Below are 13,984 nucleotides of genomic sequence, written 5' to 3'. Positions count from 1 at the left end.
CGATTTGCCAATGCTTGTTTATTGTTTTCGAACGGCACTGGAATATTTTGCCTCATGTCATTAGGCAGGAGACAGGGACACCCAGGCTCTCCGTAGGGGCTGGAACTGCATTACCATGACCCCTCGCTGACAAAGGCCTTGCCAATGAAGTAGCGTCAGCTGAGACCCCAGAGAGTCAGGTCTGCAAGCGGCTGTTTACACCCAAAATGACAAAGTTCCCAACCAAAGGGTTTGTACTCTAAAAGTCTCTTACAGCTCTGACTCACCTAATTACTGTTCTTATCATAATCACCATCGTTCCATTGGGTGGTGGATCTTTTGAAGGTGCCCTTTAATGTTTCATCAGTACTAGTCTCTGCAATAACGAATGAGTAACAGATCAAGTATAATGTATGCAAGAACTATTTTTTTCCTGAAGGAGAGATGTTTGCTGGATTGGAAACTACTGACCACCCGTACACGGAGGGCAGCGGGTCCCCCAGTGCTGCCGTCCGCTTTTCACTGACCGGGGGTGAATGTCCTGTGTTAGCGCCATCAGAGGCAACGAGGAGGACACGTTCCAGGGATATTCCCATGACCACACATCTCCAGGGGTGTGCAGATGCCAAGACTTACACATTGTCTTGCAGAAGACTGCAGGAGAGGTGGGGACTTTCTTACTTCAAAACAGATATTTTAAGAACCTTCACTTAAAAAAAAAAGCCTGAGTATGTTTTGGCATGCAGAAAATGATCATATGCAGATGGTTTTCATCGAATTTCACTCACTGCTTTATTTTATGAGATGTGGCCATAAATACACACAGGAAGAAAGAAACAGAATGCACAATACATCCTGTGTACTGCTCCACTAAGTAACGCTAAAAATGTGTGAAGCTGTTCCCACGGGGCACCGGGGGTTCACGACAGTTGTACAAACTGCTGTGGGACAAACCAAAGTCCACTGGTTGAGTGTCCCACTGCCAGGAGAAGAATGGGGCACAGGTTATTGACACAACTATTTCGAATCACAAAAACACATTCAGAGAAAATGAAACTTTTCACTGGAAATAGTTGGTATTGACAACACCAAATGTTTCTGGAGGGAATGGCTGCCAGGCACCGACAGCTGAGTTAGTGGGAAAAAAAAGATTCCAAAGCACAGTGTGCCCTCATGACAGAGCACACAATTGGGAATCGCTAGGTAGGAATTACTACTTTTTTTCTTAGAACTCTCAGTTAATTAAAACGATTGAGCCCTAATATGTTTCAACTAATCTGAATCAACTTTTCTGAGATTTTTCAGTTTTCAAACATCTAGCTTTTTATCGGGATAAGAAAAAAAAACCCCGCCATTTAAATTTTAGTAGAGGGGAAACAGTTCCCTGCTAAGTGTCAGGCAGCTGAACCACGGCGGCAGGAAGAGCTGCGCGCACCCTCAGAAGGAGAACAGCGCTCTCCCTCCAACACAGGCATACTTCAGGGGCTGGGTTTCTTCTTTACTATGGAGAAATATTGTTCTGTGGGATTATCTGGGGATAATAAAATTGCTTGATGATTATATAATGGAAGTTAGTTTATAACGTATAATTATGAGAATGAGTCATATTCCCCAGAGAGATTTTCTACAGTTTCTCTCTGTGTACCCACATAAGCAAATTGAATTTTCCCGACAAGAGCTGACCAGCGGTAGGAGGGGTGGAAGGGGGTTCACCACCATTGAGGCACAGAAAAAGGCTGGTAACAGCCCAGTCGCACCCCCCCGAAATGTGCAGTTTCTCCCAAACGCACCAGTGCAAAGGAGGCTGTAAACGCAGAGCTCAGAAAAGGTGGTGCCACGGGAGCTGACAGGAGCTTGTGTGTGCTCAGCCCACACCCCCATCCCCGTACCATCACCCTGGCCCACCAGGGAGGCCATTTCAGCCTCTCCCCGCGCTGCTGCCACCCACTCCCCGAAGGAAAAGGGCTCCATTCTCTCCCAGCCTCCGCTTTCAGCAAGCGCACATCTGTGTTACCGTGGAGCACATGGTAATTCTGCCATTTAAACGCAGCGGGTGAATTCATGCCCACGCTGGGTGAGCCTCTCAGGCTTAAATAGTCCACCACCCTCTTCCGGGCAGGAGCTCCTAACAGTTTCACCACGGGAAAAGGGAAGAGGCCTCATAGCAAACAACTATGGTGTCATCTGCCCCCAGGGCATCTTCCTCCTCCTCCTCCACCCCCTCCTATCTTGGCTGTGACCTGAAGCTTGTCAATCATGCAAGGGCAGGTTTTCCTGAATGCCATCAATCTCTTAGCTTTGAGGGTACACTGTGACTGTCTGCTCTCTGTTAGCTACGCCTAGTGCAAAAAAAAAAAAAAAATCTGTTTCAAAAACAAGTCCTGTGTTTTAAATATCACCTTGCAGATCAATTCACACTTTTTTTTATACCACTGTGAGAGGCACAGATGATCGCAGCTTCTCTGGAGCAGCCTTTCAGAGGTGTCTCAAGCAGAAAAGAATCTGAAAGAGCAATTTAATACTCATACCCACCGCTCCTGGGACTTGACCTGGATACCTGCGAGCAGCCAGGGCCGAGGATGCACAACACAGAGCCTGCAAGAGACATTCACTGCTGAGAAATGAAGACTCCCGCCCTGTCACAGCGTTCAGCCTGAGCACGGCCATAGCTGCCTCTCAGCCCCTGCTTCTTGCAGCAACTGGAGCCTTCTCAGCTTTTTTCATCTGCCCACGACTGAGAACTGCCCTCGGTGTGGTCAGGAGATATGTCCGTGCCTGTTTCCAGCACTGGGAAGCCCACTGAGGTGGGCAAGGAGAGGAAAGTGAATTCAGATGCTCAGCTGGTTATGAGCATCCCATCCCGGAGCGATGCCTGGCAGTTTTGAGTCTGGGTGACACCAGGGGAAGCCCCACGGCTCCTTGTGCTGCGGGCACTGGCCGCAGGGTGGGATGGCAAAGGGCACACCGACCCAGGGTGGATGTGCCCTGATGTGTTTGTGGAGCAGCAGCTTGATGCTGCAATATGCAGCACCAGCCCGAGATTTCCTCATGTTTCACTGTCCCGTTTCACAGGCACTACTGGGGTCCTTGTAGTTTCTCCAGTTTATTGAAATCTCTCTTCTGTTAAGGTTTTCCCAGCCCTCCAGGTTCTCTTCTGCAGCTTTATCTCTCGATTTGGCTGGAAACATTATCTAAGATCATCTAGTTAGCTCAGTATGCTTGTAAATGCCTGGACAGTCCTATGAGACATAATTGCAGAGAAAACTACCATGTCATAAAACTGCTTCCATCTTACAGCAAACTTGGAAATACAACATTCCTTTCAGGAGCCATTTGTTCCGTAACTTCTATCCCTGATCCTGGCCAGTCACTTCCAGATACACTGAATCCATCAGGCTTCTTCAGCTAATCTTCACTCTTGAGGTATGTTGCCTGCATGAATTCTAAGGTAAAAATAGCAATAACTCTTCCTTTCATGCCTTAAACATGAAGCTGTGAAGTATGTTGCACATGAGCATCCTCACTGATACTCAAACTACCCAGGCATGGTTTTTTTTGTGAACAGAAGACATGAGGCTTTGTCCACCTGAAAGGAATGACTCATACAAAAGATGTAATAAACACCTTTCCAGAAAAAAAAAGCAAAACCCAAACCTTACCCTTCTGCAGAATTATACAGAACAGCATAGAAACGTATCCATGGCCTTAAAACATTGGTGTCAGCAACTGGAAGCCAACAGTTAAATAGAACGTAACCCAATGGTTTCATGAGCCAAAGCAGCTGTTAGTATAGGAGAGAATTTCACGCGCTTCAAGAGAAAGGGATTTCTCAACGGAACGAGCTAGAATCATGACCAAGTTTTGTAGCGAACCATTTAAATTTCTGCAAGCCTGAGAAGGCCTTGTGTCCCGGGACATGTCAGAAATGAAGGCCAGCAGAAGAAACTTCAGGCGTGTCCTACTGTGTGGGAGAGGGTGTGCTGGGAGGGGTGTTTATAAAAAGATGTTTCCACAAACACTTGCTATGAGCCATAACAAACAAACCTCTAAATTGGCAACAACCAATATCCCGAAGGCTGAGGGAGCCAAGAATAACACAGAAATCAATACCGGAAGCCGGCTATCACACAACCAGTTCAGCCTACAGGGAGCGACGGTAACAGAGCGCGTTTTGCTGAGGATACTGTGACGGGAAGGAGGGCAGGCGAGGGGCAGGCGGGAAAGAAATGTCAAATGTTTGAGGCTCAGGTTGCTGTAAGAGCTCAGAAGATGGATGCTCAGCTGCGCTGCTCTGTGCAGACACAATCTTAAAAGAAGAAGATGCAAAATAGCAAATATTTCTTACGTTTGGTCATGCTGCGTCCATGAATGGAAAACAAAACTGAAGGGAAAATACTATTTTGATGTACAGCTTATTGACTTAATCCCCAAATCAGGAACTTAACCTTTCTCCTCTGAGTAAGTACGTTTGTATTTGCACTGCAGAAGGAAAACGTCCTGATTGACATTCTGAAGTCCCTACAGGAATGAGAGCATTATCTGCCATATTCACAGACACGTCAAGAGAGACCAGCCCAGAGCCGGGATGCTCTCCCAGGTCTCTCAGCCATCCTGTAACTGCATCTGGTCTGAGCACATGAAGAGTTATTCCCCGCAACAACCTGGCACACTTCCTTTCCTTACAGTCTTACACAGAGCTATTTTCCAGTTGTCACACAATTTTTCATAACTAAATTGTTACTTATAAAACATAATTGTAGATGTATATTTGCCAATGTTCACTAAGTTTTTATGAGAAATTCCAAAGATGTCAGAGTGGTTCGGTGTACCTACAAAATACATCCTGTGATATGGTTTCAGAAAGCATAAAGCAATAAAGAGTGAAAATAAGGAGCGTACAGCATAAGATAACCATAAACCAGAACCTATTAAAATTTCACTTAAGTATTAAAAAATCAGCTTGACAAATATCTGAGAGGGGAAAGACCACGAGGAACGACTGTATTAAAAGAGAGACAGTACCATTCATTACTGCCCCATATGATGACAGTTTATTGTTGTGCTGAGACGTGAACCAGATGAGGTGAGTGGGATGAGTTTAATGCAGGTGACTGTAAGTCAGTGGACTAGATCATGGAAAAGATCTACCTAATTCAGAGCCACCCAATAGAAATTACATGTTTTGTGTTAATAAACAAACGGTCGTGAACACTTTGAGTATGGGTTAAGCTTCCTGATACTGTCAAACATCTCCCTTTGGCAAATTACCCTTGGCGTAAAAACTTCGGCTGGCACGTGTACACGGATGGAAGGTACTCCCTTGGTGGCGACACCCACTATCTCAGCTATAAATGCAGACCAGGCAGGGTGGAAGTTGGAGCTATGATTCCAGAACAACTGTAGGACCAGATTTGAGTTTTAACCTGAATAGTTTGCTGCCGCCACTATGAGCTGTGGCTCCAAACAGACCTCGAAAAGCTGCCTGCGAGGGAGCAGCGGTGGCAGTGCTAGCAGTGGTGGGGGTGGAGGGGGCAGCAAGTATTCCTCTGCCTCCTCAAGAAGAATCACTTCTAGGTCAAGCGGTGGTGGCAGGATGTCTGGCAGCAGTTGTGGCGGAGGAAGTTCCAGGAGTTGCCATGGTGGGGGAGCCGGCGGTGGTAGCTATGGGAAGATGAGGCGCAGCAGTTACGGAGGAGGAATGAGCAGCGGTAGTTGTGGAGGAGGAATGAGTGGGGGTTATTATGGAGGGGGAATGAGTGGGGGTTATTATGGAGGGGGAATGAGCGGCGGTGGTTATGGAGGGGGAATGGGCTGTGGCAGTATGGGAGCAGGCTTTGGGTCAGGTGGGAGTGGGTTTGGTGGTGGTTACAGAGGAAGCTTTGGTGGAGGTGGTGGTGGTTTCAGTGGTGGCGGCTTTGGTGGTGGCGGCTTTCACGGAGGGAATGTGGGAATTCTCTCCAACGACGAAAAGCTGACCATGCAGAGCCTCAATGAACGCCTGGCTTCTTACCTGAATACGGTCAGAAATTTGGAAAAGGAAAATGCTCAGCTTGAACAATTAATCAGGGAGTGGTACCAGAAGCAAGGTCCTACTGGTTCAAAGGACTACAGCCACTATTATGGAAAAATTGAAGAACTTCAAAATCAGGTAGGATGTTCTTTGTTAGAGAAGCTTAAGCATTGACAGATTTTTTGTGATTGAGCAGAATGTTTGAGGCACCCAGCACAGATACTTCCAACGTTATTAAGTGTCTCTCTGAAAGTGCCTCTTACAGTTCTGCCTTCCGTGCGTGCATCCAACTGCCTCCAACTAGAGGTGGAGAAACGATGCCCAGCCCCTCTAGTACACCCCACAGACCGTTTGCTGGCAGTGACTGCAGACTCTCAGAATGCCTGTCGTGGCTTTTAGAGTGTAGGAAAAACAGCAACAATTACGCTCTGGGATGTGCGCTGCCTGACGTTTGAGCACGGCATGGAGGGTGAGACAGAGCTACGGCGGTGACGCCAAGCCTCTTGACAGGACTCTTGAACTCACAAAACAGCTTTTATCATTGTGGTGCTATTTTCACACAGGTACCTCTTTGTTTTGCACCGTAGATGGCCTTTTCAGGCCTCTGTATGTAGAAAATGCAGTTTCCCTCAGACACCGGGGAATTCTAACAAGATCGCATTCCTGTTTCTGTCGCTTGTGCAAACCTGAGAGATTCACAGGGAAAATCTTCCTCAGCATATCGTCTTCTCTTCTAGCTTGTGACTGCGGCTGTGGAAACCAACAGGGTACTTTTGGACCTGGATAACACAAGGATGACTGCAGAAGACTTCAGGATAAAGTAAATATAAATTATATATTCCTCTTTTCCAGGCACTCACTTCCTTTCTCCTACTTTCCTCAACTAAGTTTCTTAAATTCATGCTACGGCTCCTCCTGGTTCCATGGCAGCACAACTGAAATAATTTGTAAGACGTAAAAATTCTTCATTATTTCTATAATGATCTTCAATGGGAATAATACCAATGACTGTGGAGTCAAAGCTTAAAAAAAGCTTTATTTTTAAGGAAAGAAAAATTGTGATTTTCTCTCACTGAAAGTCAGATGAACCAGACAGAGGAAACCTGCACAAAGTCTCAGTAAGAAGAGACAAGGAAAAAGACCACAGAAAACATTTTAATATTAAGGTTTAATATTAATATTAAACTTTAAGTAGTGGCTGCTGATTTCATAATTCTGCTGGTTGAGAGATGCTATGTGCTACTAAGTACAGACCCAAAAGCAGACACTGAGATACTGGAATACGTGAACCTTTTCGTAAATAAGGTCAGTAGGAGAAGGGTGAGAAGCCAAGACCAAGGCTGACCTTTCTGCACTGTCCTTGGCACAGGTACGAGACGGAATACGGTCTCCGGCAGAATGTGGAGGCTGACATTAATAGCTTGCGACCCTTGTTGGATAATCTGACTCTGAGCAGGTCTGACCTGGAAATGCAATTTGAGTCTCTAAAGGAGGAGATGATTGACCTCAAGAAGAACCACGAGGAGGTAAGACCAGCTCCTTGAACTGCAAACCACAGAGGAACACAAGAACTTTTGTGGTATGGGACATGTGGGCAGGTTTCCCAGGTAACATCCTCTGCACTAAATAGTCTTCCTGCTCTCCCAGTGCGCGGCAGCTCAGCCAGGCGCCCCCGAGACAGGCTGGCTGCCGGGCCCAGGCTCTCCCCTGAGCACAGTCCCCCCCAACAAGGAGGACTGGGGAGTCAAGGCCAAATAACTACAACAAGAAAAAACCCCCAACATATGTATATATGTTGTTGAAAGGATCCAGGATGGTTTATGATGTCAGAGCACGTTAACTGACTTCAAAACTCTTTCGCAAATTAATGTCACCTTTTTTGTTTATTCGCCTTGGCCCTGGGTTTTCTCTGCAGGAAATGAAAGTGCTGCAAACCCAGTCCAATGGTGATGTGAACGTGGAGGTGAATGCTGCTCCAGGAGAGGATCTGATGAAAAAACTGAATGATATGAGACAAGAATATGAAAATATTATTAAGAAAAACCGTGAAGAGGTTGAAAGGTGGTATGAAACCAAGGTAAATGGTTACAATTTGAATGTTCCCAAAACAATACCAACTTTGTTAAGAACTTCCTGTAGAAGGATTGCATTTTGAACAACAGCATCCATTGCTTTTAGGATATAATTGTTGAATCCCTTTGATTAAAATAAAGGAAATCACAAGTGGGCTGGCACTGCACTGGCAGAGCTATATGAGCACATTTAAACAGCCCCCATACTATAAGTGGCCCTGGCTCGACTTGTTGTGTTGCCAGATGCTTCCACAATAAACTACCATGCCGACATTGTAAGGAGAACCCAAAAACTCCGATTCTGTATGTTGATTTTTCAGATGGAGGAAGTGAGTCAACAAGTCCACTCAAGTGGCCAGGAAGTGGAGTCAAGCAACCAACAGATCTCTGCGCTGAGACGTGACTATCAGAGCCTGGAAATCGAGCTGCAGTCGCAAATCAGCATGGTAGGTAACGACTGCTTCTGATCCTCTGGTACACAAAGGACATGTGAGTTGCTGGAATGACAGGCGATCAGCGACAGCCAGCACTCCCTTTAATGAAGATGCTTGGCACATCTGACACCATGTAAAATTTTTCTCGTCTGGGGCATAGGAATGATCTAATCCTGCCACTTTTCCATAATGTGCCACATTGCCATAAACACTGTATTATTTCTTTCATTGTCAGTTACAATCCTTGCAATCCAACTTGGAAGACACGGAACGCCGCTACAACATGCAGCTGCAGCAGATCCAGGCTATGATCGGCCCCTTGGAGGAGGAGTTGGCCAGCATCCGCTGCGAGATGGAGAGTCAGAACGAAGAGTACAAGATGCTCCTGGGCATCAAGACCCGCCTGGAGCAGGAGATTGCTCAGTACCGGGCTCTGCTTGAGGAAGGGCAGCATGGTATTAGGTACGTACATTCAGATTAATTAACATGCCATCTATGTGAGCAGATGAAAGCAATACTTATATTAGGAACTAGTGCAGTTGATTTATCATCAACATATTTACTACAATCACAAGAATTCATACAAAATCTAAACCTTAGCTGGCAGTGCACAAAGCTGTATTATTCTATACTTATCGTGAACTGGGCAAAAACATTTAGAAAAGTATTTAGAACTATAATATGCTGTTTCTTCTCCTAAGTAAAATCAGAAAGTGCAGTTATATATGCAAATGAAAGGTAAGCAAGAAAATAACTGTCTTTTATAAATACTCAAGGTACATATTTTGAAAGACATCTAAAGCCATTCGTTATCTTTCTTTTTCTTCTTCTGTGCAGATCAGTTAATTGATCCTTAATTAGGATAGTTTAAAATCAGTTTTCCAGGACATGGTTCACACCGTAGTACATTCTCAGTCATAGGAGGGAGTCAGAAAGTGGCCTTGACGCAGCCCATGGGATGCCAGACACGGGTCATGTTGCTATAAATCTTACAAACGCCCTTTCTCCTTACAGCACCTCGCAGGGAGGAGCTGGTGGGGGATCCTCAGGAGGAGGAGGTCATGGAGGAACCAGCTGGTCTTCCGGAAGAGGAAGCAGTGGAGGAGGAAGTAGCTGGTCCTCAGGTGGAGGCAGCAGCGGAGGAAAAATTGGAGGTTCCTATGGAAGAAGTTCCTCTTCCGGAAGCGGAGGAGGAGGAACAGGAGGTGGATCCTGTGGTAAAACTTCAGGTGGAGGAGGTGGCAGCGGTGGAGGAGAAGGGGGCAAATCCTGCCTCTCCCACTCTTCATCTTCCCACTCCCACTCTGGCAAGTCTTGTGAAAGCCAAGGTAAAAACTGGAATAAAAGAGTACATCTTTCCCTTAACTTTTTTCTCTGAATAGTAGGAAAGGATATGACAATTATGTGAACAATATGACTTATGTGGAAATCTGGAGATATTTTTGCTATTTTTCCCAGTCATGTTTTAAGTCCACTCTGACATTTGTTCTTACACAGTAACGTACCAACATGGTAGTGTTTTCACAAGTGTCTCGAATGAAGGGGATGTTATGAAGAGTTATATCAGCGGATGTGTAGAAAGAAGAAATGAAGGGGGAAATGGAAAAATACTGCCCAATCCAAAGCATACAGGGAACCAGAGAAGTCAGTAGTTTTGGAATGAAGCCAAATGTTAGAAATGTAACTGGTATTAAGGGGGAAAATGGTTAAAGCAAGGTAAAATAGTTGGAACACTCATGACATTTAAAATATAAAGGGTATTCGCTGCAAAATCCTGAAGTAGCAAAAGATGGGAAGTAACCAAAAGGTCTTTTCCATGTCTGATTTCATGGCTGTGATTCCAGGAGGTGCTGAAAACATGAAGCTCTGCCTGGAAGGGAATAAAACACTGGACAGAGGAGCAACAATGGAGGAAGTGTCTGAAGCCATAAAAACGATGAGACTGGGTAAGGTCTCAGGTCCTGACAGCACCGCAGACAAATGCCTGAAAATGTTGAAAGTGAACAGGAAGTTATAATTTTTAGAAAGATTCTCTCCCACTTCTGATCTTTAAAAAAAAATATGGAAAATGATCCTGCTTTGAGGCTTCCGTTTATTCCTTCTTATCAGGGAAGTAACAGGGATATTAATCTTCCTTAAAAAATGTAGTCTGTCTCACAAACATGCTGATTTCCATCACAGACTGACAGTTGGGCATGAAAGTATTGGCTAGAGACCAAAAGGCCTGAAGCCATTGGTACAGAAAGTAAGAATATCGTACACAGACTCTCTTGATGCTGAAAACAAAGGCAGTGAATTCACAAGGCTTTTGTGTAATGAGTGAGATTTTTAGGTAAGATTTGGTGTAGATGAGATCTACTGTTTAAAAATAATAGGCTTGCAAACTCCTCTGTAAAAATTTACTCCTTTGATCAAACACCCTACCTGACTTGCAACAGTCTTGGGTATACTAATGCTTGGTAGGCAAGATTAATATATATTATGCACCATCCTACTTTAACTTTTACAAAGTTGTCGTAAATACCCCTACACACATCAATACAGATTCTAAGTTCACCTGTATTTGATTTATATTAAGTCTGACACTGTTCTAACCTTTCCAAAATGATGGGAAAAAATCTAGTCCGCTGAGAACTGCACAGTCCATAGTTTTGAAGTAACAAAAAGATTAAAAATGCTGAATGAGGTAACACTTCTTCAAAGAAATTCTTGCTTCCCTTCATCTTTCAACAGGGAGTTTTAGGAAGTCTGAGGACTGATTGGCAAAACCAGCATCTTCCACTGCGGGACCTTCCCAGTGGGCCATTGGACCGAGCAAGACGGTACCAGCGTGGCCGCTCACGCCTCTGCGAAGAGCAAGAGCAAACACTTCTTCAAGTTACTCAACACTGTTCACTCCAGGGGCTCATCAGAACTCTCTGGATGGGCTACCTGCTTCTTTTCCATCCGCATTTCTGTGCCTAATCACTGTTACCTGAGTTAATCTCTACCGTGATTGGTGTTCTTGGGGGGGGAAGGAAAAAAAAACCCTCAAACAAAATAAATGCTAATAAATCTTTGCTTCTCTCTGATGCAACCAGAAAGCCATGTCTGGGAGAAATTTCCTTTAGCAGACATTTTTGTTTGAATCAGTTATAAATATCAAGCCCCACCTGTGGGATACACAATAACATGGCAGATTATGCATAAAACCCAAAGGTTGGCAGCGACATATTCACCATTTGAGACTAACTGGGCAAAACCTTGAAGAACACACTATGGGTACAAGGCCCTGGTGGCCCCTGCAATGGGAACACTAACAGTCACAAAACCTGCTCATTTCTGCTATTAACTTCTATCAGGGAAGGAGGAAGCGGGTTTCGGGAACTGACTATTCCCTAGAAAGCTTCTTAAAAAAAATCTTCCTAGTAGTCACTAAAATGCATCCTGAAACTTTCGGATCATGGAATGTAAAGTCAGCGATTTTCAGCTCCCAGTGCCAAATCACCCTGAGCGCAGAGCTCAAATCAGGTACAATTAATTATCCAAAACGAACACATTTTGCCTGCCTGCTTGGGTACAGACTGGATAACAAATGGATAAAAGTTCAGTCGCAGGATATCTCTACTTCATGACAGTAGTTACCTGTACCGTAAAATAAATTCATAAAGCTGGAGTGTGAGCCAAATTGCATACACGTGCTTATACGGAAGAAGGAATTCACAGGCTAGCTCTGCTGATCAGCACCATGCCTGGCAGTCGGGTAGCTGTACGGTATTTCCACTTCAGGGCATTTCTCGGATCTAACTATGGACAAGTACGCATTTTACAAAGCAGACTGACAAACTATTCATGTTCAGGGTGTGATTTGACAAAGCCCAGAGGTAGGTTGAGGGGAGAAAAAAAAAAAGATACCCCAGAGAAAAGATTCCCAAAGGAATTTTAAGGGTTGCCCACAGACCACACAGTAGAGGGACTGCTCACAGGGGTAAGGGTGCGAATGCCCTAAAAGACAGAGACCGAACTGCTCCTCTTTGTTTGAATTACAGCGCGTTTCCCTTCGTTATGCCCTGGGCAGGTGCTAATTGGCCAGAGGGTTCCCCATGGCCATGCTGTAGCCCTCACGGTGCTTCTCCCTTCTGTTGAGGCTAACAAAAGCGAGGGGTCTGCGTAACTCCTCCGGGCTGAGCTGCTGCAATGACCTGTACGGGGAGTTTCACTGAGGATCATTCAGAGGGTTTCTCGCATGACAACTGTTCACTGCTACATTCTTTATCCCTCGCACTTCTCCACTCATCCACTAACACAAAGGGAACCAGACAGGAGTATCACTGAGATAAGTTTGGCTCTCCCTGTTTTACCGTCATGAGTTCTGTTTTTTCACGCCGAGGAAGGCATCACCCACTGCAGAAGGTTGAGAAACAGATTGAGTGGGAGACCGTGGGAATGGGAATGCTGAACGCCTGAGTTCCAAGCAGATCCGTGCCAGTGATTCACTGCATCGCCTTATGCAGGCTCTCAGCCAATGTCATTAGTATTTGAAAAGAAAAAAAATCTAGGAAGAATTCTTTTTTTCTGACCAGTGTCTCTATGGGGGCCTGAGGGACTGGCTGATCTTCATGATGGGCTACTTTGCACATAAGCATGGCCTGATATCCCTGACCTGACAGGGGAAGCGGCAGCGCTGATGGAGGAGCCGTCTGTGCTGGAGCTTGCTGCTCTGCACCACCCCAGCAGCTCCGGGGACCACTGCGTCCTGCCCTTCTTTCCAAAAACATAACTCACTTTTAGTACTATTACTGCCAGTTATCAAATTATCTGGCATCTATGCATCAGACCTTGCAGAAGTTCTGCTGAAACAAGTCCTTGTGAGAGCAAAGCAGAAGGAAACTTGGAGAGCTGGAGGTGTGGGAAGGGGAACGCACAGGGCAGTGGGGCAGCCCCGTATGAGAAACCAGAAACCGGTCCCGCAGTACAAACATGGCAACGTTAGACTGCAACATGGTGTGATGTGCTATGCCAGTCTGCTGCTGATTTACATGCTTACATTGATATGTTATAATCACGCACAGCAGTAAGTAAAAATTTCCAAGCTGTTAGCAAAAATAATATAATATTACTACTACTACTTTTACTACTCTGTGTTCTTCCTTAATTAAAATCAGTACCTTTCTTAACAAGGTGTTCTTATAATGTTCCTTGCATGAAATGAGTCTGCATCTACAATGCAAATAAACTCCATAATAAAGTCTATTTGCTACACGTTACAGTATGTGACAAAATAAATACAAACCACCAATAAACCTAAAAAAATACCTACGTAATCATGGCATTAGTGCTCATTACAGACAAAATGAAGACTGAATTTAGAGGGTTTCTTACCGTACCCTGGAAGAAAGTGCCAGCTTAATTATTCTATCCTTTTTCCATTTTGTATATACAAAATCTGCATCTATGTTATCACTAGCATTTGCTTACTGAGAGAGCAGGCTTGTAATAATAAAGATGCA

At 44.9% G+C, this 13,984-nt stretch overlaps 1 protein-coding gene and 1 long non-coding RNA gene across 2 annotated transcripts in view; one reads left to right on the top strand and one right to left on the bottom strand.

Moving 5' to 3' along the window:
- The window catches only part of LOC141732863 (uncharacterized), a 165,732-nt gene that overhangs the window by 46,241 nt on the left and 105,507 nt on the right, over nucleotides 1-13,984 (bottom strand). The gene's annotated exons all lie outside the window — the stretch shown is intronic.
- On the top strand, nucleotides 5,426-11,573 carry LOC141732538 (keratin, type I cytoskeletal 14-like). Its single transcript, XM_074561674.1, has 9 exons — nucleotides 5,426-6,127; nucleotides 6,727-6,809; nucleotides 7,359-7,515; nucleotides 7,905-8,066; nucleotides 8,382-8,507; nucleotides 8,731-8,957; nucleotides 9,510-9,823; nucleotides 10,340-10,441; nucleotides 11,229-11,573. Exons 1-9 carry the CDS (start codon nucleotides 5,426-5,428, stop codon nucleotides 11,252-11,254), a joined length of 1,899 nt encoding a protein of 632 aa, XP_074417775.1. The 3' UTR covers nucleotides 11,255-11,573.

Source organism: Larus michahellis, chromosome 18, assembly GCF_964199755.1.
Source record: "Larus michahellis chromosome 18, bLarMic1.1, whole genome shotgun sequence".
NCBI lineage: Eukaryota > Metazoa > Chordata > Aves > Charadriiformes > Laridae > Larus > Larus michahellis.
This window is presented reverse-complemented; position numbering and strand designations above follow the sequence as displayed.